This window comes from Penicillium cataractarum (genome assembly GCF_028827025.1).
Source record: "Penicillium cataractarum strain IBT 29864 chromosome Unknown utg000010l, whole genome shotgun sequence".
In the NCBI taxonomy this organism is placed as follows: domain Eukaryota; kingdom Fungi; phylum Ascomycota; class Eurotiomycetes; order Eurotiales; family Aspergillaceae; genus Penicillium; species Penicillium cataractarum.
This window is the reverse complement of record NW_026622746.1, coordinates 829,300-849,696: the sequence shown is the minus strand read 5'-3', so window position 1 is coordinate 849,696 and position 20,397 is coordinate 829,300. Positions and strand designations below refer to the sequence as shown.

The 20,397-nt window shown below is 50.6% G+C and overlaps 8 protein-coding genes across 8 annotated transcripts; 4 read left to right on the top strand and 4 right to left on the bottom strand.

The window, feature by feature from the left end:
- Positions 1-1,085: 1,085 nt before the first annotated feature.
- Positions 1,086-2,144, bottom strand: N7496_012436 (thiamine transporter TPC1; the record flags this gene model as incomplete). The annotated part of the gene is made up of 2 exons (XM_056705349.1): positions 1,086-1,805; positions 1,905-2,144. The coding sequence occupies 2 exons, from the start codon at positions 2,142-2,144 to the stop codon at positions 1,086-1,088; spliced, it is 960 nt and encodes a 319-aa protein (XP_056549247.1).
- A 446-nt stretch (positions 2,145-2,590) lies between these two features.
- N7496_012435 (putative Gamma-butyrobetaine hydroxylase subfamily) lies at positions 2,591-4,252 on the top strand (the record flags this gene model as incomplete). The annotated part of the gene is made up of 1 exon (XM_056705348.1): positions 2,591-4,252. One exon carries the CDS (start codon positions 2,591-2,593, stop codon positions 4,250-4,252), a length of 1,662 nt encoding a protein of 553 aa, XP_056549246.1.
- Positions 4,253-4,612: 360 nt separating this feature from the next.
- N7496_012434 (PICOT family protein) lies at positions 4,613-5,528 on the bottom strand (the record flags this gene model as incomplete). Its single annotated transcript, XM_056705347.1, has 2 exons — positions 4,613-4,678; positions 4,752-5,528. 2 exons carry the CDS (start codon positions 5,526-5,528, stop codon positions 4,613-4,615), a joined length of 843 nt encoding a protein of 280 aa, XP_056549245.1.
- Positions 5,529-8,746: 3,218 nt separating this feature from the next.
- N7496_012433 (RNA exonuclease) lies at positions 8,747-10,918 on the top strand (the record flags this gene model as incomplete). The annotated part of the gene is made up of 1 exon (XM_056705346.1): positions 8,747-10,918. One exon carries the CDS (start codon positions 8,747-8,749, stop codon positions 10,916-10,918), a length of 2,172 nt encoding a protein of 723 aa, XP_056549244.1.
- A 122-nt stretch (positions 10,919-11,040) lies between these two features.
- N7496_012432 (SNG1 family protein) lies at positions 11,041-12,570 on the bottom strand (the record flags this gene model as incomplete). Its single annotated transcript, XM_056705345.1, has 1 exon — positions 11,041-12,570. One exon carries the CDS (start codon positions 12,568-12,570, stop codon positions 11,041-11,043), a length of 1,530 nt encoding a protein of 509 aa, XP_056549243.1.
- Positions 12,571-14,260: 1,690 nt separating this feature from the next.
- N7496_012431 (uncharacterized protein) lies at positions 14,261-15,759 on the top strand (the record flags this gene model as incomplete). The annotated part of the gene is made up of 4 exons (XM_056705344.1): positions 14,261-14,426; positions 14,491-14,588; positions 14,641-14,901; positions 14,959-15,759. The coding sequence occupies 4 exons, from the start codon at positions 14,261-14,263 to the stop codon at positions 15,757-15,759; spliced, it is 1,326 nt and encodes a 441-aa protein (XP_056549242.1).
- A 483-nt stretch (positions 15,760-16,242) lies between these two features.
- Positions 16,243-17,907, bottom strand: N7496_012430 (uncharacterized protein; the record flags this gene model as incomplete). Its single annotated transcript, XM_056705343.1, has 2 exons — positions 16,243-17,554; positions 17,627-17,907. The coding sequence occupies 2 exons, from the start codon at positions 17,905-17,907 to the stop codon at positions 16,243-16,245; spliced, it is 1,593 nt and encodes a 530-aa protein (XP_056549241.1).
- Positions 17,908-18,400: 493 nt separating this feature from the next.
- On the top strand, positions 18,401-19,661 carry N7496_012429 (threonine aldolase GLY1; the record flags this gene model as incomplete). The annotated part of the gene is made up of 3 exons (XM_056705342.1): positions 18,401-18,473; positions 18,529-19,482; positions 19,552-19,661. 3 exons carry the CDS (start codon positions 18,401-18,403, stop codon positions 19,659-19,661), a joined length of 1,137 nt encoding a protein of 378 aa, XP_056549240.1.
- Between the last annotated feature and the right edge of the window lie 736 nt (positions 19,662-20,397).

Genomic DNA, 20,397 nt, shown 5'->3' with positions numbered 1-20,397 from the left:
ATCTCTCCAATTCTTGATGAGAAACTAGAGATAGGCGAGTCTTTAGATCGGCAAAATATTATGTCATCATCGGGATTCGATCTGCCTCCGAACCAGACAAGTGTACAGATCTCACTCTCACTAGCCAAAGATAAGGGGATGAAGAATCGAATCAAGGGTTCCAAGCGTTGGGGCTAGAAGGCTACCAGGTAAACTTTATGCAGTAATGTTACTACAATATCGTTCCCAATCATTGGACCTAAGAGGAACGTAGAAAAAGCAAAGACCGAAAAGTCGATAGCGGCGACAAAAACATAGTTATGCATTTCAAGAACCTATTCGACTTTCTATCTTTGCATTTCAACTGTCATTGCACGGGACTTTATCACTGTCAATCTCCGACAAAAGAATTCGGATATAATTCAAGTGCGTGGGTGCACGAGTTGTGGAGACGAACAGCATGCTAGTGGAGGGAGTCTGCTTTGAGTCGTTGATTTATCAGCCAGCCTGGGGCAAAGCGGCCTATACATTAAAATTATAATTACTTATGGACGAGCAGTTAAAGATGAATTTTATCTCAATTTGAGGGTGTAAAGCTACAAGTCTATGGGAGCCTCGATAGATGATAGTGGCTCGTACTATGGTCCTCACGTAGTGCCAATTTGGTAGTATAAGAAATTTGTGAATCTAAAGTTCCAGGGGCGTTACTTTATTATCAAGCGGAAAAGCAATAAACCCTGAGTCTCGCAACTAGTAGAAGTAGAATACTGATTTGGCCTGCTATTGCACATGCACTCTAGCTCATATGCCCTCCCATAAACCTCGGCATTACGACTCAAAAGGCGGCTACTCCTGGTTCCTGCAAAATTGCCTGCCTCGCGTTGCAGCAGATCCGCCGATTAACATAAAAGTAACCCTTTTCATGATCGAGACTAACCCTGGCTAGTCTATAATAACCTCCAATGCACGTCAATGCAAGTTGCGATCCATAATCCGATTAATTATCAACTAGCAAGTATGGAGAGCCCTCCGTTAACGCCATCCCATGCTAATTTGAGAGAACTCCAGTATGCAAAACAAGACGCAATGAACAAAAAGCCAGTGTATCAATCCAATGCTGCCAGTTGTGTCTCCTGAAGCAATCTCAGAACCCGCTCGTATGTCCACATTGTCACAGCACTGGCTGGGGCTGCCTTGAGCAAGCTAACAGTCAACCCACGATACAATCCTCGCACGCCCTGCGTGCGCAAAATCAGATTAATGGACTGTATGACCCCGGTGTATTCGGGGATATTGCGGTGCACATATCGAGTCCGCGTCGGGCCTTGTACCTGCAAACGCTTCCGTACTAAGTCCAAGGGGAACACGCCGGTCTTCGCGATAACGCTAGCCAGAACACCAGCCGCAGCATCACCAGTACCGAACGGCAAGGAATCCCACTTGGCCATCGCTGGTCTGAACCCCTCGTATGCGGTGAAAAACAATCCCATGTATGGTACAATTTGCGCGACGGCCGCTGAGCATCCTCGGAAGAACCCGGCGGCACCCTCTTGCCGTGCGATTTCTAGCACCGACGATCCCAGAGATTTATAAATGCGTTCTGGGCCCTGGGCAGCGAACCGTGTGCGAAGCAGGTCAAGCGGGTATGTCGTCGCTGTTGCGATTCCTCCAGCCAAGGCACCGGAGACGAAGGATTCGGCGGATTGCGGGAGTCGGTACGGACCCAATTGCTCCAGCGCTTGGGTCGTGGCTCGGTATGCGGTGAACTGAAGGGCTCCGTAGCAGACATACATCATTTCTGCGGGTATGTTGCCTTTCCATAGACCCTATCCCCAGAAAATCGTTAGCTGGTCCCGCCTCCGCAATTGTGAACGATGGGTCCGGTGGAGGACTTGAGCCCATCACGACTAGATAACGCAACATACCGTTATCCCCTCTTGCACCACAATATCCCGCATGGTTGACAGAGTCCCCTTGTACACGGGCCCGACGACCGTGCGATGCGAGATCGGGTCCGACAGGGAGTGAATCTGCAGCTGCAGGCGGATCTTGACGACATCGAGCGGCGCAATGCAAAAGCGTGAGATCAGCCCTGCGGCTCCGCCTGCCAGGACCACTTGTCGCTTGGTCCCCTCATCTTTGAGATGGTGGCCCCCGGCTGACATGACTGTGTAAACGGGGGCTTTGTTAGGAACAGGAATCCATGATGGGTCCTTGGTTACCGGTTTGTTATTTTTTTTTATTATAAATTTAGCCGGGGGCGACTGGAATGGGGTATCCGCGGTGATTTACGTAAGTCCGGATTGTGGTGCCTTGACACCTAATAGATAAGGCAACAGGGCAGTAATATACGTCACCTCTCAGGCACAATCCACGGAGTAGTCAGCTGACCGTACCTCGGCATCCAAACTCTTTAACTCTTACAGTTCCGTACAGGCGGGTAACGTGCAGTCACCGCGGTTACAATAGCCCGAACTGGCGAGCTGCCGTTACTAGCGGAGTCCGGGGTCGAGGGACATCACATGTTGTCCCCATCCCCTCCTCTCTTGCCCCTCATTTCTTCTTCTTCCGTCCTGTGAATTGTCCCAATTGATTCCTTACAACCTCTCCAATGCGTCCGGCCTCCCTCGCTGCGGCTCGACGGATCCCGCGGGGCCTCGCTGGCCCTGCACGGCGCAGTTTCGTTACTTCGGTCCGACGGAGCCAGGCCGAGGAGGATGCGATGGCCCGTCTGACGAGTAGTGCACTTCTTCTAAATGCAGTGAAAACCGGCCGTTTAATCGACCAAGATGGCAAGCCTGTCTCTATCAGTCAAGTTCGACGCCCTCCCATAAATGGCCAGCCCGGATCTCTCGTTCGGATGGAAATCGCGAAGCCCGCGGAGGCGTACCTTCACCCGGACAAGTTGATCTTGTGGGCCGCGGAGCACGGTCGAACGATTCTGCCCTTGTACTACCTGCGCGACCTCTGCAAGTGTCCTAAATGCGTGGACCCTCACTCGAAGCAACGGTCTTTCCGGACGAGCGATATTCCCAAAGATGTCCATCCCCGACTCGTGCGCTGGGATGGAACACACCTGGAGGTAGAATGGGCCAATGATATTCCTGGCTATGAAAAGGGTCATAGATCTCGCTGGCATATCAACTATCTCAAGCAACCAATTCTGGACCCTCATGAACAAACATCGCCGAATATGAAGCCTCTTCGATGGACAAGTAATCTGATGAAACGGTTACAACATTGGGTGTCCTATGAGGATTACATGAAAGATGATGTCAAATTCGCTGCAGCTATGCGCAATCTGTCTCGTCTCGGTCTTATCTTTGTTAAAGATATCCCCGATTCACGCGAAATGGTTGCGAAGATTGCAACCAGGATGGGCCCTCTACGAAATACCTTCTATGGCGAGACCTGGGACGTGAAGACGGTCCCACAGGCCAAGAACGTCGCATACACAAACCAGTTCTTGGGTTTCCACATGGATCTCATGTACATGAACGAACCTCCGGGCTACCAGCTACTCCACTGCTTGGAGAACTCGTGTGACGGAGGCGAGTCCCTGTTCGCCGATACATTCCGTGTTGCCAACATCATGAAGACCGAGTTCCCTACTGAGTACAAGGCGCTCTCTCTTCGCCATCTGGGCTACGAGTACGCACACGATGAGCACAAGTACCACAACACTAGGCCCTTGTTCCAACTCGACCCCAAAACGAAGGAGCTCCGTTACGTCAACTACTCCCCGCCCTTCCAGTCTGCCTTGCCTGAATATGATGGCAAATTTGGCTCCGGTATTCGGGGCTATGTCGAACTCAAGCGGGCATTGACCCACTTTACCAAGATCATGGAGGGTCATCATTCAGTTTTCAAGTTGAAATTAAACCCCGGCGAGTGCGTGATCTTCAATAACCGTCGCGTCGTTCATGCCCGCAATAAGTTCAACACCAGCACCGGCTCGAGATGGTTGGCTGGCGCGTACGTGGACGAAGATGCGCTGTTGTCTCGCTACGCTGTTTGTGGAGAGAAGCAGGCTATTACGTGGAAGGCTGCTGATCCATTCATGGGTCTTGATGGGGTCCGCAGAGAGATCGCGGCGACTTCAGCCCGCGAGGCAAAACTGGCTATTGCAGAGGCTCGTTTGCAGGATGGACAGAAGATTATCCAAGAGGCCGGGCCTCTTGGAGATGTTGATTCGGCTTTGCAGGGACAAGATGGGGATCCTCAACCCATTGAGCAGAGCAAAGTCTCCGAGCTGGGAAACCCTACCTTGTAAATACAACGAGCACGGAAAGATGAAGCCTGGCGAAAGCTTGGTATGAGGTCATCTTCATTTTTGCATACTGGCATCTTTTTGAGCGAAGATAGCGTTGTGCTTGACCGGCAATGTTGCGGTCTACAAGAATTCCTGCATTCAATGAGAGCAATTGTACATATTTACGACATAAGCTTCATGAGACCACATGGACAGAGTGTAAAGTATACTGAGTCAAATTTAAGGTAGAGAAATACATATGCTTGAAGCGGGAAGGATTTTCATTTCAAGCAAATACGTTTATCATCATAGAATAGTTCTTTTTTTCAATATTCGGCCGCGGTGGTGAGGCCGTGAGGGTATTATGCTGGGACCGACCACTTAAGACTGCTTGTTAACCGAGAACTGGTCAAAGAAGCTAGGGTCGTTTTCGATCTCGTCACGGACCTATGGCAGAAAGTTAGTAAACAGACCGATTATCAATTGGGAGATATCAGAAGGGAGAAATGTAAAAACATACAATATCCAGTCCACCAACCAGCTCGCCGCTCACCCACAACTGAGGGAAAGTGGGCCAGTCGGCATACTCCTTCAGACCCTGTCGAACATCCTCGTCGGCCAAAATGTTGAAGAAGCCGTACTTAACGCTTCGCTCACGCAAAATCCCGACAAGCTGCCGACTGAAGCCACACTGCGGCGAGCTGGGTGTACCCTTCATAAACAGCATGACGGGGGCGGCCTTAACAAGCTGATCCAGGCGTGCCCACAGCGCCTCCTTGGACTGCTCGGGGGTCAGAGCCGGGGTAGAAGAGACATCAATGGCGTTGGCCGCAGGCTCGGGCGCATTAGACGCAGTAGCAGGGGCCTGCGTCGCAACTTCAGGGCCGTTCTCCCGAGGTGTAGCTGAGAGGGCAGCAGGAATGCTAGTCTTTGCGCCGTCCGCGGGCGCGGCGCCACCGGCGTGACGCTCAATGGCGGTGCGGACCTTGACGGCGTCGCTGCCGCTAATATCCTCCAGCCTCTGACCACCGCGCATCAGCACGACGAAGGGAACTGCTGTGACGTCGAGTTCCTCGGAGATATCGGGCAGCTCCTCTGCGTTGATGCTGACAAACGAGATAACCGGCGGGGAGGTGGCGGGGTATTGGCCGGCGATGGCCTCGAGGACGGCGCGCATCTGCGTGCATGGTGCGGCCCATGGCGTGTGGAAGTATAGGACAAGTAGGGCTGATGGCGACAGCGAGGCCAAGTGCGACGTGAAGTCGGTCTCCGAAGCGACTTCAATGAGGGCGGACATGATGGATGCGGGGGGTGGTTGAGGGAGGGGTTTCCCGAAGTCGGAGGGGGGGGTGGATGCGAGAAAAGAGAGGCGGATCGTAGGTAGGTATTTGATGACAATGCAGTGGCAAATAGAGCCTGAATATAATGAGAGTCGACTTTGCCGCTGGGGACAATGGAGGCTGTGATGGGATGCAAGTGTATAGAGGGAAGTGAAGATCGATGGCGTGACGACTCACGAGGGCGAATTTTCCGGCGATCGTCCGTTATCAGATCGTTTCGCAGTTACGTGTATTTTACAATGTTTCCGGCGATAGCCCGTAAATTACACTGTGTTGGTACATTCCTAGCGCCCGTGGCTGCCCAACTATGAACTGATAAGGGCATGGAGATCTATTATCGTTGAAAAACTGCGACCGAGTAAGGTTTTTCATGCACTCGCTTGTACAGCCGCAGGTGGTATAAGGTTTGAGAGGAAGATCAATGGTCACTGTATCCTAAAGTTGTACTGTATTTACTCGGAGTACTGTACTCCCTCAATGTACTTCGGAGTATACTCATAAGACATGGACATGATTAACCAGGTTGCATATCGAAGTTGTCCCCTTTTGTAACCTCGCTGATAGCCGTAGAAAACCCATCGTGCTATAGGTGATAGAGAAGTTCATCTTTAAATGACATAAGTGCGGCCGCGGTTCCACGGCCTAAGTCACTAATCTTGGAAAATGCTGATAACTACACATAATTGGGTATATCTAGATGGTAATACGAGAGCACATTATTTGCAAGGCTGATGAGATAATTGCAAATTGGCTTTCTTATTAATATCGGTGACATCCAAAAGGACATCCCCACAACGACTTCTTCTTTCTTTTGCAGTCACAGTTTAACCTATTGAATGACTCGCTGTCCTTTCCTATTATTTTGTCGAACCAATTCTCCATTTCTAGATTCCATCAGTAACCACAGGACTAAATAGGGAGGCACTACTAACCTTCGTCTTCCTTGAGGTCTAGAATGCGATTACTCGGACAGCTAGCCGTTGGCCTCAAACTGGAAATCCATATTTTCAACGAAAGACTAGCTTTGCGAATGTCAAAATCCACTCGGCCACTTTGTTCGTTTCCATTGTTGACTCTTTTGAAATAATAATAATAATTGCCGTCACAGATAATATCCTCCAATGAGAGTGTCTCTAGAGATAGCTCGTCCCGTAAAGTGTTCAAAAGGCTAGAGACACAAGTCACCTTTTCTTCATTGCGTTTCCATGCCATTTGGGTTTCCCAGGTCGGACAGACTGAGCCTCGAGCATATTCGGGTGGAGAATATGGGTGATAAGTAGACAACCACTTTGCGCTTGGATATTCTTCTGTCGTCGACTCGGAGGACTCGGAAGTCGAGGAGTGCTGTGGGGATTGGGGAGCACTTTCTGCCCGTGCTGTTTCAGATGCTGGCAGGACTGGTAGAGGGGCTGGTCCATATTCCGGCGGGGCCACAGTCGGTATGTACAAGGACGATGTCGGAAATAATGGCATTGTTGGTTGAAATGATGGCAACGTTGGTTCATACGGTGGCAATATTAGATCAAACCCTGGTAAAGTGAGATGAGGCGCTGTGGGTGTATACTGAAACGTGGGTGCGGCGGGGCGGGAGGGTGACGTCGGAGAAATGCCAGCGCCATAAGGTGTTTTGGTAGACATCCATGGGATAGGTCTTTCATTTTCATGATTGCCGGGAGACTCACTGCGTATTGTCACCCGTTTAAGTGTAAGAATGACCAGACTTTTTTTTGCACTAAGCAATAGTGATTTCAACGTGTTGAAATAGACATCAAGCTCATGAATATGAAGCTCTCGGAGTCGAGTGAAGCTAACGTCCTGGAACATGTTTCCAACGTAGCTTTTTGCCGGATAGGCAGGCATCTCATCTTGAACAAGATAAAAAGGCATATGATCTTGCGACAAAACCAGTTTTTCCAGTTGAGGTGCAAGCTTCGTGATAAATTTGAGCCAGGCGGCCTCATTGAGATCAATACATAAATGGAGATCCTCTAGGCCATTTAAAGTAGACAGTAGAGAGTCAAATTGTTCTTCGGAGAGAGCAATTCTAGGGCCGATATCACCACAGAAATTAGAATCGCAGGTACACAGCTTTCGGGGTCTGCAGCTTGAGCCACATAACGCAAGAAAAAGCTTCGATAGTGCCAAGGAGTTCAGTTTCCTTATCTGGCTATCCTTCTGGGTGTGGGTAAAGGCTCGCAGGCTGTAAACATCGAATCGAAAATCAATCCGGCTCATCATCTGTCGCCTTCCCAGGAATGGAACTGTCTGCTGCCGTGGATCGAGCAAAAATTCTGTTCTGTAATGTGCGAGTCCTATTACTTGGAGGTTCTTCAATCGATCCATGCATTCCCGAAGCCGAAAACTGAACTTTTCTGATTCCAGCAGGCTGATATTATCCGCAAGCATGGCTTGATGGACAGCATACCGACTTTCCAGCTCATCACCACTGACTTGTCGGCAGCTTTTCGATGATATAGACACCATGCCAAGGGGCTTTTCAGTACCATCGAACACAATGGGTATCATCCATAGCTCTTGGACGTGCTCGCGGAGACCCTTTGACTTGGATACTTTCTCCAGTTCGTGGAGACTTTCGCTTGTCACAATGAACCGGATTCTTTTGAAATACGTCTCCGCGAAATTCTCCAGTGAGCTTTGATACAATGCGTGGCATGATAACCTTAGAGCGACCCGATGCTGGAAATCTAAATGTTTACATATCTTTGAGATTAATTCAAAGGGAAGAGTCGCGATGGACATTTCGGCTGCGTTTCAATGTTGAGAACGATGATAATATGAGGCTCGGTATGTTATTCGCAGAAATGGGTAGTAATCATCTCAGTCTCTAGGGTTCTAGGATCCCTTTGATGAGAAAGCAAAATGAATGTGATATTTCTGCGCTGAAAGACAAAGAGAAGCGTATTATTGTGCAGCGCTGGAGCTGTTTATCGAAGATCCCATGGACCAGGGCAGTGGAGAAAAACATATCAACGGTCCACCTACTGTATTTGGTTCCGCTTTCTGCCACTATGAACTTGCTTAGGCGGTAATAAAGGCGGTCAGGTATCCCGTCCCATCTACGCCTCTCCACATTCTTTATCACTTATCAACACGTGATCCTCTTCTTGATTTCTCTGCTGGGAGACATAAACTCTTACGGACCCAACAGCACGAGATGGCGCGCCACAATAAGCGAAAGCGTGAGGACGAGGATTCTGATCCTGTCGCTGATACTAATGGAAGTGGTTTTGGTGTCGCAGAGACCCTTACTCGCTTGAATCATGCCTCGAGCCCCAACTCTGATCAGACACCTCCGAACGCCGCGCAAAGCACCAAGAATGGACAGCAGCCGAGTACCAAGAGGAAGCGAGTTGACGGAGAGAAGACCAAATATCCGGACCTGACATATGTGCAAGGCACACTTAAGTCGTCGATCAGAATTTCCGACTTGCAGGGCTTGCTACTCTATTGCTTCGCGGACGGGATTGCGCCCCAATGGATCTCGATTAAGCACTCTGGACACATGCGCAAGGTCGTTGTGCTGATGGTTCCTGGTCTCGAGATTGGCATGTTTGACGGCACACTGCCATTGGAGCCCCAGGAAGCGGAGAAGGAAAAGGACGAGGCAACTCAACCTGAGGTGCCAGAGGAAACGGCAGAAAACCGAAAGAACGCCGATTTTGAGCGATGGAAGCAGGGACTTCCTCTCGAGGATCGCTCATTCCGCTTCAATCCCCAAGCTCTCAATCCAGAGTCTCTGCCCGAGCCCCTGCGGCCATTGGGAAACATGTTCCCCCACGTCTGGCCCGTCAAGGCCCCCGGCGATGCCAAGTACAACAAGGTGCACTCACCTCTTCAAGCTATACTATTGTCATCACTGCCAAAGTCAAAGGAAAGCGGTGGCGGTGGAAAGGGTGCGCGTCCTCCTAGAGTGGACAAGGGCTTCGTGCCAAAGCGGACACCCATTACGACATTCATCAGCACGGCAGAGGATTTGCGCGAGAACGAGTACACTCTTCATCCGGCATACTTTACATCAGACGAAGAGAAACGGTCTCAACTGGCAATTCGCCAACAAGCAGAGCAGTCTACGGAACATGGCTGGGTGGATACCGAAGTTCCTACTTTGGAGGCGGGTGAAGTGCCTGACACCGAGATTGAGAAAGGCAGCGTTACCGCAGGCCGGAACGTTTTGTCTCTCGACTGTGAGATGTGCCTCACCGAAGGTGGTCAGTCTGAGCTCACCCGCATCAGTATGGTTGGATGGGATGGAGAGGTGGTCCTCGATGAACTGGTCAAGCCTGCTAAACCGATCATCGACTACTTAACTCGCTATTCTGGTATCACAAAGGAGATGCTCGACCCCGTTACAACTACCTTGGCCGACATTCAGAAGCGACTCCTCACCATTTTGACCCCTCGCGCCATTCTTGTCGGACACTCCCTTAACTCCGATCTTACGGCGCTCAAGATCACGCATCCTTTCATCGTTGACACTGCTCACATCTACCCCCACCCTCGTGGTCCACCATTGAAGTGTAGTCTTAAGTGGCTCACTCAGAAATACCTGAACAAGGAAATCCAGAAGGGAACGACTGGCCACGACTCCATCGAAGATGCCCGAGCCGTCCTTGAGCTTGTCAAACTCAAGTGTGAAAAGGGCGAGCTTTGGGGTACGAGCGAAGCCTCGAACGAAAGCATTTTCCGCCGTCTAGGCCGCTCCACCAAGAACGGAAAGTCCACCGCCCCCGGCGAAGGACGAACTGGTGCCGTCGTAGACTGGGGCAACCCCGAGCGCGGGTTCGGCTCGCAAGCCACCGTGTCGATTGGATGCCGCGATGACGACGATGTTGTCAAGGGCATCGCCTCAGCCGTTAAGGGCGACGAGTCCAACACGGCCATTCCAGGCGGCGGTGTGGATTTCACTTGGGCACGCCTCCGCAACCTCGAAATGACTCGGGGTTGGTGCACGCGTATGCCGGACGCAAACAACGCCAACGAATCCACCACACTCATCCCTTCCCCCGAAGAGACTACTCCGACGTCTGGTCCCGCCATCACTACGACAGACAAGAATCTCGCTGAGACAGTCAGCCAAACCGTCTCGGATATCTCTCGTATCTACGAGTCCTTGCCGCCCTGTACGCTCTTCATCGTGTACTCTGGAACCGGCGACCCGCGCGAGGTCAGCCGGTTGCAGAATATGCATCGCAAGTACCGTGAAGAGTTCAACGCGCGGAAGCCGTGGAATGAGTTGAGTGTGAAGTGGACGGATACTGAAGAACAGGCGTTGAAGCGGGCCTGTGAGCGCGCACGTGAGGGATGCGGTTTCATGTGTGTCAAATAAACTTTTTGAAGCGCGAATGCTGCTATGGATATCATAGTACAAATTAAATACATATCTTATCTTCAAACCAACGTCTCTCTCGGATCTGTAGATAGAAGTGAGTGTTTCTCACTTCTGCCTGACTACTCGCTATACGGCAGATCAAAGCAGGGCCCATTATTCGCTCGGCTGCTCGAGCTGTCCTCCCTAGGTCGCGACATCTCCCGTCGAATAACATCCATAACCTCACCCTTGTCAAGCATCGTAGCCACAGTGCCCCGCCTCTCAGTAGCACCCTCTTCCCGGTCACTATCACTAACTCTGCTGTCTGGATACTCCAATGTCTCCTCCCGGCCCAACTGCTGATCTTGCTGTTCCGCAATTGCCGCCGTGATTCGGTCATGCAGATCCTTCTCATCTTTCTCCTGCTTGATCATAGCGTAGTGCGAGCGTCTATACACACCAACCGAGCTCAGCACGAGACCACACACCTCGTACACAAAGAGAACGGGTAAACCATAGTAGAGCTGCGGGTTACACCCGCTAGACCAGATATCAATCAGGACGTTGAAGATGCTATGCGCAGGCAACGCATAACCCAATCTGTAGAACGCAGGTGATAGCTCGAATGGGAGGAGAATGGATGTAACATTCAACACGATCCACGATATGAATACCATCGGTACGAAAGGCGGGGATACCCAGATCGTAACCACGTCTAGGACGAGGAAATTCAGATGCGCGAATAGCCATAGCGCCATCCAAGTGATCATGAACTGGCCGCCGTGGACGTCCCAGCCGTTGCGGAACGCCCATATCGCGCCTGTCGTGCACAGGGACCCGATGAACGTGTATACGCCCGAGATTATTTGTCGAACGATGGCGATTCGGAGGGGATTTATGGATGTGTAGAGTTTGAACTGTTGGTAGAGACCGTTGACGTAACCCAAATAGAAGAATTCTTGGATCATAATTAGGATTATGACGAGGGTGTTGTAGATTAGGCGGGATCCTTGTGAGGTTGGTTTGAGATTCACAGAGGATAATGTCCAGGGATTGGAGTATATGGATAGGGCTGCGGCATCTGAGCTGTTGACTGATTGGATGGTTTGTTTTGCGTTGTTGTTCATGTAGGCTACTCGCGCGGCTTCGGAGAGGGTGGTTAACTTGTCGTAGATGGCTGAGTCCACGGTTGTCGGGTAGCGGGCTTCGTTCCAGACCATGGTGAGAACGTCGCTCGTGTTGTATGATGAAGCAGCGGATCCACCAGCGAAAGCAGCAGTAAGGTCATTGGAGGAGTTGGCGGTGATATATAGCGCGCCCCAGAACTTAATGTTGCAGACAGCCGAGTCAATGGACTCAGGTTCGGGATAGACCAAGGCGGCGCGCTCGTCCAGAGTTGGGAAACTCGGTCCTTTCAACTCCTGATAGGCATCACGGACGGCTGTACCAATGGCGCCTCCATCATAGTCGACGAACAGGATATTAATATTGTGGATGTGCGTGTTCTGCTGGAACAAAGAGCCAAAGATGTAGCAGAACAATCCTAGGAAGAGAAATTGCAGCACAAGCAAGTTGATAGTCGCCGCCTTCAGCAACGCCACCCGGCGTGACTTGACTGAAGGGTCATGGATGCTTGGCCGCGGCAGTCTTGCCTTTGAATAGAAGCCCATGTGTATGGTTGGTCAAATGGTGTCGGAAATGTCGAAGGATGGGAAGAAGGGGAATAAATAGTGAGAAATTAATTTTTAAAGGTAATGACAAAAGGATGTGTCAACAAAGTACTCCCTTTACCTAAGCACTTGCGGGCTAAAAAGGGAGTTCTTCAGTTGTATCGAAGCAAATAAGCGCCAATCCTGGTGACCGCTAATTACGAAGCTGGTAGTAAGCAAGCCACCCTTGACTGGCGCGATCGTCAGGAATGTCCACCTATCGCCGCTCAATGAGTCGTACCAGGAGTATCTCGGTGAAGGATGTAGCCCATAGACAGTCACGAGAGAGATCCCGAAGGTATGTCTGAATAAGGTGTGGGGGTTCTCGAGTGGGATTTGATCTGTGAGCTGAAGGTTTGGCTTCTGGGCGTCTGGACTTGGCCGCTTCGGGCAAGTGTGGAACGGGATCTGGGCAAATCCCGGGGGGATGCTTGAAAATGATTAAACTATTAAACTATTTGGCGCGGCTAATCGGCATGTTTTGCTTCAAAATTTTCGGTGACTTAATTCAGTATGCAAACTTTTATGATTACATGATCTTAGGCTTTATAAAGCTTTATGGGCGGAGTCATGTAGCCCGAACGCCGCGATTTCAATCTCTCGTTTCGCGTTCGGAGCTTCGAAAGCGCGACGAACAAAAGCCGATCCTGAATAATCGTCGACGAAAAAATGTCGCCGAAGTTTATGATCGGGGTTTATAGATCGGTGATTGATGTTAGATGGCCGACTCTCGTTTGTGAGGCCTATCACCCGAATAGGAAATGTTCTCGAAGGGTTCCACGGCGTGTATAGCCCGGTCGTATCAGTCTACCAGGTTAATCTTCACATACGGGATATTTAATTGACCTAGTGGAGACAAAGGACAAATATATATCAAATTTGCTACAGAAGCTTGAAAATTGTCATTGGTCATAATATCTTAGCGATGGAATTAAGAACTCGATGGCCAATTAGTCCCGTTGATGCGACTATAAGCTAAAACTGACCAGATTCAGGACTCATTCAAATCTCTCGCCCAAACCCAACTATACCAATTCCTTAATTAGATATTATCGGGCCAGGGAGCCTCCATTTCCAGGACAATATGAGACAGAAGATGGATTCTTGGTTGGATCCCTGTTTGGGGACAGGGTACGAAAGTAGCAGTAGCAGACAGGAGCAAAGAGGCTTCAACAGCCAGACCTTGATATCATGCTACTCAATTTGAGGGGGATTCTTACTTCACTGTTTTATTTAATCGAATGCCGATATTCAGTGAGCGATGAGAGGAAGATATGAAGTTTTGCGAGGACTTTCTTAGCAGGTGCCCGTCCTAAGATATACTCCACGTTTGTTGGAATCTTACTTCTTTTTGTATCACACACTGCATGATTACTATAGTACGCAGATATCCCATCCTCCCTATATTCCATGGTTATTCCGTCGATTCTAGCCTGAACTCTGATATTCCCTAGACTGTGGGGCAGGACCCCTGCCAATGGGGAAGTCTAACGCCAATCCCCATCCGGAGACCGGTCCCCACACGAATGTCAAGGATAGGGCGTGGGGGGGGGGGGGGGGGGGGGGGGGGATTTATAGCTGTGAGAATAAATTTCAAACCCAATTCTCGTCCTTCGTTCACGCCCTTTCTACGCCTACAGCCCTGCCTATCATGAGTGGCGCTCCTTCCGGTAGTTCCACGACAATGGAAACCTTTGAAGTCTCTTCTCGAGACAGCGTGGCTGACCACCACGAAATGAATTTGCCGCCGGTGGATCGCGGTCGAAGGGCGTGGCTGTTCTTGGCGGCTTGCTTCATTATTGAGGCTTTGATTTGGGGTATGTTGAGCTGTCAATTCGGGGTTTGTTTTTGTATTAAGTGCTAATGATTGTATACTTTTAGGTTTCACGTTCTCTTTTGGTATTTTCCAGGATTATTACAGTACTCATGAGCCGTTTAAGAGTTCTGGTGATACCGCCGTGGTGGGTACTTGCGCAATGGTAAGTCCTCTATTTTAGGGTTTATTGACGGACTTTTACTAAATAATTACAGGGTATTTCGTATATGTTGCTTCCGGTGGCTTTCATCCTACTACAAGCCGTTCCTCGTATCAAGCTATGGGCCGCGCCGATCGGTTTTGTCATTATGTGTCTGGCGCTCTCGCTGAGCTCTTTTGCGACAACTACCACTCATTTGATTGTCTCGCAAGGTGTCGGTTATGGTATCGGAGCTAGTCTGGCATATGCTCCCACGATCGTGTTCATGGATGACTGGTTCGTTCAGAGGAAGGGACTTGCTTTCGGCATTATGTGGGTAAGTCATGACTCCCTGGTTCTATACTATCAAATACATATCTCTAATCCTTGCTAGGCTGGAACTGGACTATCTGGAGTCATTCTCCCCATCGTTCTTCAATGGATGCTCAACTCCTTCGGACCCCAGACCACACTACGCGCCTGGTCAGTCGTGCTAATTCTGCTCGGCGGCCCACTGCTGTACTTCCTTCGCCCTCGTCTCCCAATTTCACGAAACTCGCGAACCAGACCCTTCGACTTCAAGTTCCTCTGGGACTCGACATTCCTCATCTACGAAACGGGCAACATCCTAGAGGCAATGGGCTACTTCCTCCCTACAATTTACTTGCCCTCCTACGCCCGCAGCTTGGGCGCCAGCAACATCCAGTCTTCATTGACAGTCATGCTCTTCAACCTTGCCTCCGTGTTTGGCTGCGTCATTATGGGCTCGTTGGTTGATCGTTACCACGCTACCACTTGCATCCTCGGGTCCACTGTTGGAAGTACCATTGCGGTCTTTTTGATCTGGGGCTTTGCCGATACCTTGGCGCCTCTGTATATCTTCTGCATCTTCTATGGTCTCTTCGCTGGATCTTTCACTTCGACTTGGCCCGCCGTTGTCAACGAAGTTAGGAAGAAGAGTACGTATGTCGATCCAAGCATTGTCTTTGGCTTCTTGTCTACCGGTCGGGGTATCGGCAATATTGTCAGTGGCCCGTTGAGTGAGGCTTTGCTGAAGCGGTCTGCTTGGGAGGGTGTTGCGGCTAAGGCGTATGGCTCGGGCTTTGGACCTTTGATTGTCTTTACCGGAGTTTCTGCGTTTTTGGGAGGTCTTCCTATTGCTGCGAGATCTTCGAAGCGGTTTCGGGCTGATTAAAGATATGCTTGGATGGGGACCAAGCACCTTCTAGATTAGCCTTCAAGTATATATTTCGGGACTGAGATTTCATGTGGTATATTTACTGTCTATAGATGTATCCTACTAAGGTTACCAAAAGTTCGTGAACATTAAATTGTTACAAATATCACTTAGACTTTACGCCGCGTACTCGTATGTGCGCATATATTTTCTGATTCTAAACGGCAAGTTTTGTCTGGAGTCCCCTGCAAATGGGTATTGACTCCCACTACGGATTTTTAGGTACTCATCTCAGAAAAATACCTCGTGGCTATCGTCCGGATTTAATGCCCGGTAATGTTTTCATGGCTAGTACTAGAACTAAGTAGTTCTGTAGCTGGTTGTATTGACAATGCTATGGATGCACGCCTCTGGGTATTCATGAACAGAAGAGACCAGCTCAAACACGAGCACAAACACCACTTCATAAGAAATTTCTATTGTACAACCCCCTATCTCACTTCAACGAGAACCATCCGTTTCCATCCGTTCCTCCTGCTCCATAGCCCTCCGAGTCATGGCGTCCCGCGCCGCGATCTTGGCCTTGCGTTTCTCCTCCTCCGTAACCCGTGCCTCCTCGGCGGTCTTTGCACCATTTTTGGCGGACCCCTTTGCTGTGGCGGACGCCGATTCGCCATTTTGCTGCGCATCATGATTGCCATTGCTCTCTGCACCGTTTGTTGGTGATGGCTCTTGAGCAGGTGTTTCCCCTGCTTCAACCTGTGCGGGCATTGAAGTCGGCCCAAAAGACTGTGAGCGCGTGCTCCGGCGAAGACGACGGCGCTTAGTAGTCTGTTGGTCTGGACTGGAGGGCGCTATCGGAACCTGAATGGAAGAATTCTGCGAGGTCGAGGCAGTTGTAGGTTCTGCCTGTGGTTCAGCAACGTTGGACTTTCGCGGCCGGCCGCGCGGTTTTTCTGAATTTAATTGAGAATCCTTGGTTTGCGTAAGCCGTGGCCGCTTAGCCACGTTCTGTTGTGGGTGACTTGCAGGTGGAGTACTGGTTGGGGTGCTGTCATTTTGTCTAGCCTCTATGCGAAGCTGAGCTGGGCCGGAAGGTAACTGGCGTGTGGGCTGTTTAGGCGGCACACGGACATTGTATGTTGGCAAGTTCTCGAGTGGCAGGTCATCCACCATGTCTTCTTCATCGAACGAATCCGCAATCGCAGTTGGCGGACCAGTCGAGAATGCGTCGGGCCAAGCTCGCTTTCTCCCAGCCTGGAGGAGGCCAGGGCTCTGTACATCAGCTATCCTTCCATTTGTCTGTGATGGATATTCGGGGCTGGCCGGCTTGCGCTCCTCCATAAAGCGATTCTTCAACTTCAACGCCTCGATTTCCAGCGTTAGCTTTTCAATTTCATCCGACTTGGACTTTAGCTCCTTCAGAACCGTCGCAATCATGTCGAAGCCAGGGTCACTGATGGATCCGTGGTCGCTTATGCTCCGGCTCGGCCCATTCAATTCGATACGAAGCGAGGTGAATGAATGCTTCAAGTCTGCCATGGTATCTTGCAAGTGGTTGACCGAGTTGGATATCTGATCGATACTTCGCCCTTGGTGTTGCATTTGCTGATGCATCGCTGGATCTAATGAAAACAGATCCTGTGCGCCCGATGGTACCAATGCATTATCCTGGGCGGAATGTCGAGGGGGTTTTGGAGGGGGCGGTGGGAGTAGTTTGTCAAGGGCTCCATCTTTGAATAGGGGGTCGGCCGTTCGCATCGTCACGATCTCTCTGAATGACACCTTTGACATCTTCCAGAGAATGTTGGGGCTAGAAAGTGCAGTAAGTGTCAGTCATCAATATCCAAGGTTTCTAGATTAAAAACGAGTCCATGCCACTTACCCATTATCCAGTCCGCACAGGACCGCCAGTTTCTGTTGGCACAACTTGCAGGAGACATCTTGGGCAATGCGACCTCGAAGAAGACTCATTTCAGATGTCTGCGGAATATGTTTCTGCTCCGAAGAAATTGAGATACGTTGCAGATTGACGCTTAACCATGCCGTCGCGACGCCGTAGACGCTGGATAGTTTGCCCCATTCGTTCTCCAGCACGGCCAGCGAGCTGGAGCACCGCAAGCACTGGCAAAGAATTGCCGGCCTCGTGAGGTCATTCAAATCCATATTCGCGATGCGACTCACGAGGAGAGTGTGCTGGTGTCGAGAGGAATGTGTGGATTCCCAGCGCATCCCAATCGCAAAAAGCTGAGTCAGCGGTCCAGACCCCTGGCCACGCTATTCCTGATTGGGTTATCGATAAGGGGTGTATCTGCGCAGTGACCTCATGGCAGTATGGCAGCTGCAAAGGATTCGGCAGTTACGGTTGCACAGGAATTCTGGGTTATATATAGTTGCTGTACCGATAATACTGTAAATATCTTCCAAACCAAACATCCAGACATCGACGACGTTTCACAGCATTGTCTATATCTCCGATGTGAAGTCACGTGAGGCTTGTACTCCCCGCACTCTTGCGCCGACCCCTCGGAGTTGCTGCCGATAAAGCTCCATGACTCGCTCACTGCAAGCCTTCCGTCGGCCATTTGCGGCTTTTAGGTCTTCTTCTATTCTCCGAAAAGCACCTCCAGCCCGGACCTTCTCCTTGACACACGTTACTATGGCAAACACCTCGGCTGTTAACGGCCAAACCAGCTGGCATGGAGCTGGGGCTGCCGAATTTGATCTGCGCAGTACGCCGTTCTCCACGATTGGGTAGTGCAACATACTAAACGCGTTTTATATTAGGTGACACGATGACAAAGCCAACCCCGGCCATGCTCAATGCAATCTGCCAGACCACCCTCCTCGACGACGTCTTCAACGAGGACCCAACCACCAATGCGCTACAGAGCTATGTGGCTGAGAGAACCAAGCACGAGGATGCCCTCTTGGTGTTGTCAGGAACCATGGGAAACCAAGTCGCTATCCGCTCCCATTTGACTCAGCCTCCCTATGCAGTGCTGTGCGACCATCGGTCTCACATCATCTGCTATGAGGCAGGGGGTGTCAGCGCTTGGACCGGCGCAACCGTGCAGACCGTTGTTCCCCAAAATGGCATCCATTTGACCTTGGAGGACATTCAAAAACACGCCGTGCTAGACGATGATATCCACCACTGCCCGACCAAGTTGATCAGCTTAGAGAACACCCTCAACGGCCTGATCATGCCCCTTGATGAGGCACGACGCATCGTAGAATGGGCACATGCCAACGATATTAAAGTCCATTTGGATGGCGCTCGGCTGTGGGAGGCTGTCGTCTCTGGGGCTGGCAGTCTTGTCGAGTATGCCAGTCTATTTGACAGTGTAAGTCTGTGCTTCTCCAAGGGCCTTGGCGCTCCCATTGGTAGCATCATTGTTGGATCGCAAGCCTTCATCAAGAAAGCCCGTTGGTTCCGAAAGTCAATCGGTGGTGGCGCTCGCCAGACGGGAGTCTTTGCTGCCGCTGCCCGGATCGCCCTCGACGAAACCTTCGGTATAGATGACCATGGCAAGACTGGAAAGCTTCCTGCCACGCATGCAAAGGCCAAGCAAGTCGCGGAATACTGGACCAGCCGTGGAGGCAAGCTGCAGTATCCCGTGCACACCAATATGGTCTGGCTGGATTTGGTGGCGTCCGGGGTGGGACCCAACGATCTCACATCCATTGGCCAGGAACAAGGTTTACAGTTGCTTGGGAACCGGGTTGTTGTTCATTACCGTAAGTGACTGTGATTGCGACTGTCCCTCGTGCAGCGATGACTCAAGTCTTTTTCTGACCTATCAACAGAGGTCTCGGACGATGCAATTGCGCGGCTGAGCCAAGTATTCGACATTGCTCTGAAGGGTGACTACCAGCGGAGCGAAGATGTGAAGAAAGCATATGGGAGCAGCAAGTAGAAAAGTCTTATATAGAAAGCTGCAGTAAATACTTAGACATACTTCGAATAAAATATCCGACCCCAGTGTGCCACAAATAAGATTTCCGATCGAATCCACGGTTTAGTGAGACTCGGACCAGCTTAACCGGCGAGCAGCCAATCAAAGTGTGGTGTGTCCGCTGATTCAGCCCCAGGAACCAGAGCTTGGCTGCCTGAGGCTCAGAGATCTTGCGGCTCGATCCTCGACTTCTTTCTTCGTTCCTCGGACGACGACCTACCAGTCTCTGTCCCGGCATCCACACCCCTTTCGATCTGGCCACGGTGATAATCTCATCAATTCTCAGAGCTTGTAGACGGACAAAGAGGGTGTTTGTCAATCCGTGTGAGTCAAGTCCTGTCGAGGCGAGACCAAAACAAACTGCTAGGATCAGCTTGTATCCCGGACAATGCGCTGACCTAGTCCCTCGATCGCCCACAGAGATACCCCCTTTCATCACCTCAGACTACCCTAGACAACGAGACTCTCCGAGACGGCCGTCATCAATGGTTCGAACCATAGCATAGGTTCCCATTCATCAAAGCGGTGGCCTATTGCCCTGCATAGGCGCCTACCTGTACCTCTACTCGAGCCCTCCTTCAACTCCTTCTCCCTCCAATCAGATACTCTCGGGAATATCAAATTTGCATTCCATCACACAAAGTTCTGACATCTGCACTCTGTCAGCGGCAGGGTGTTAACGGCGCTGCGTGGAGAG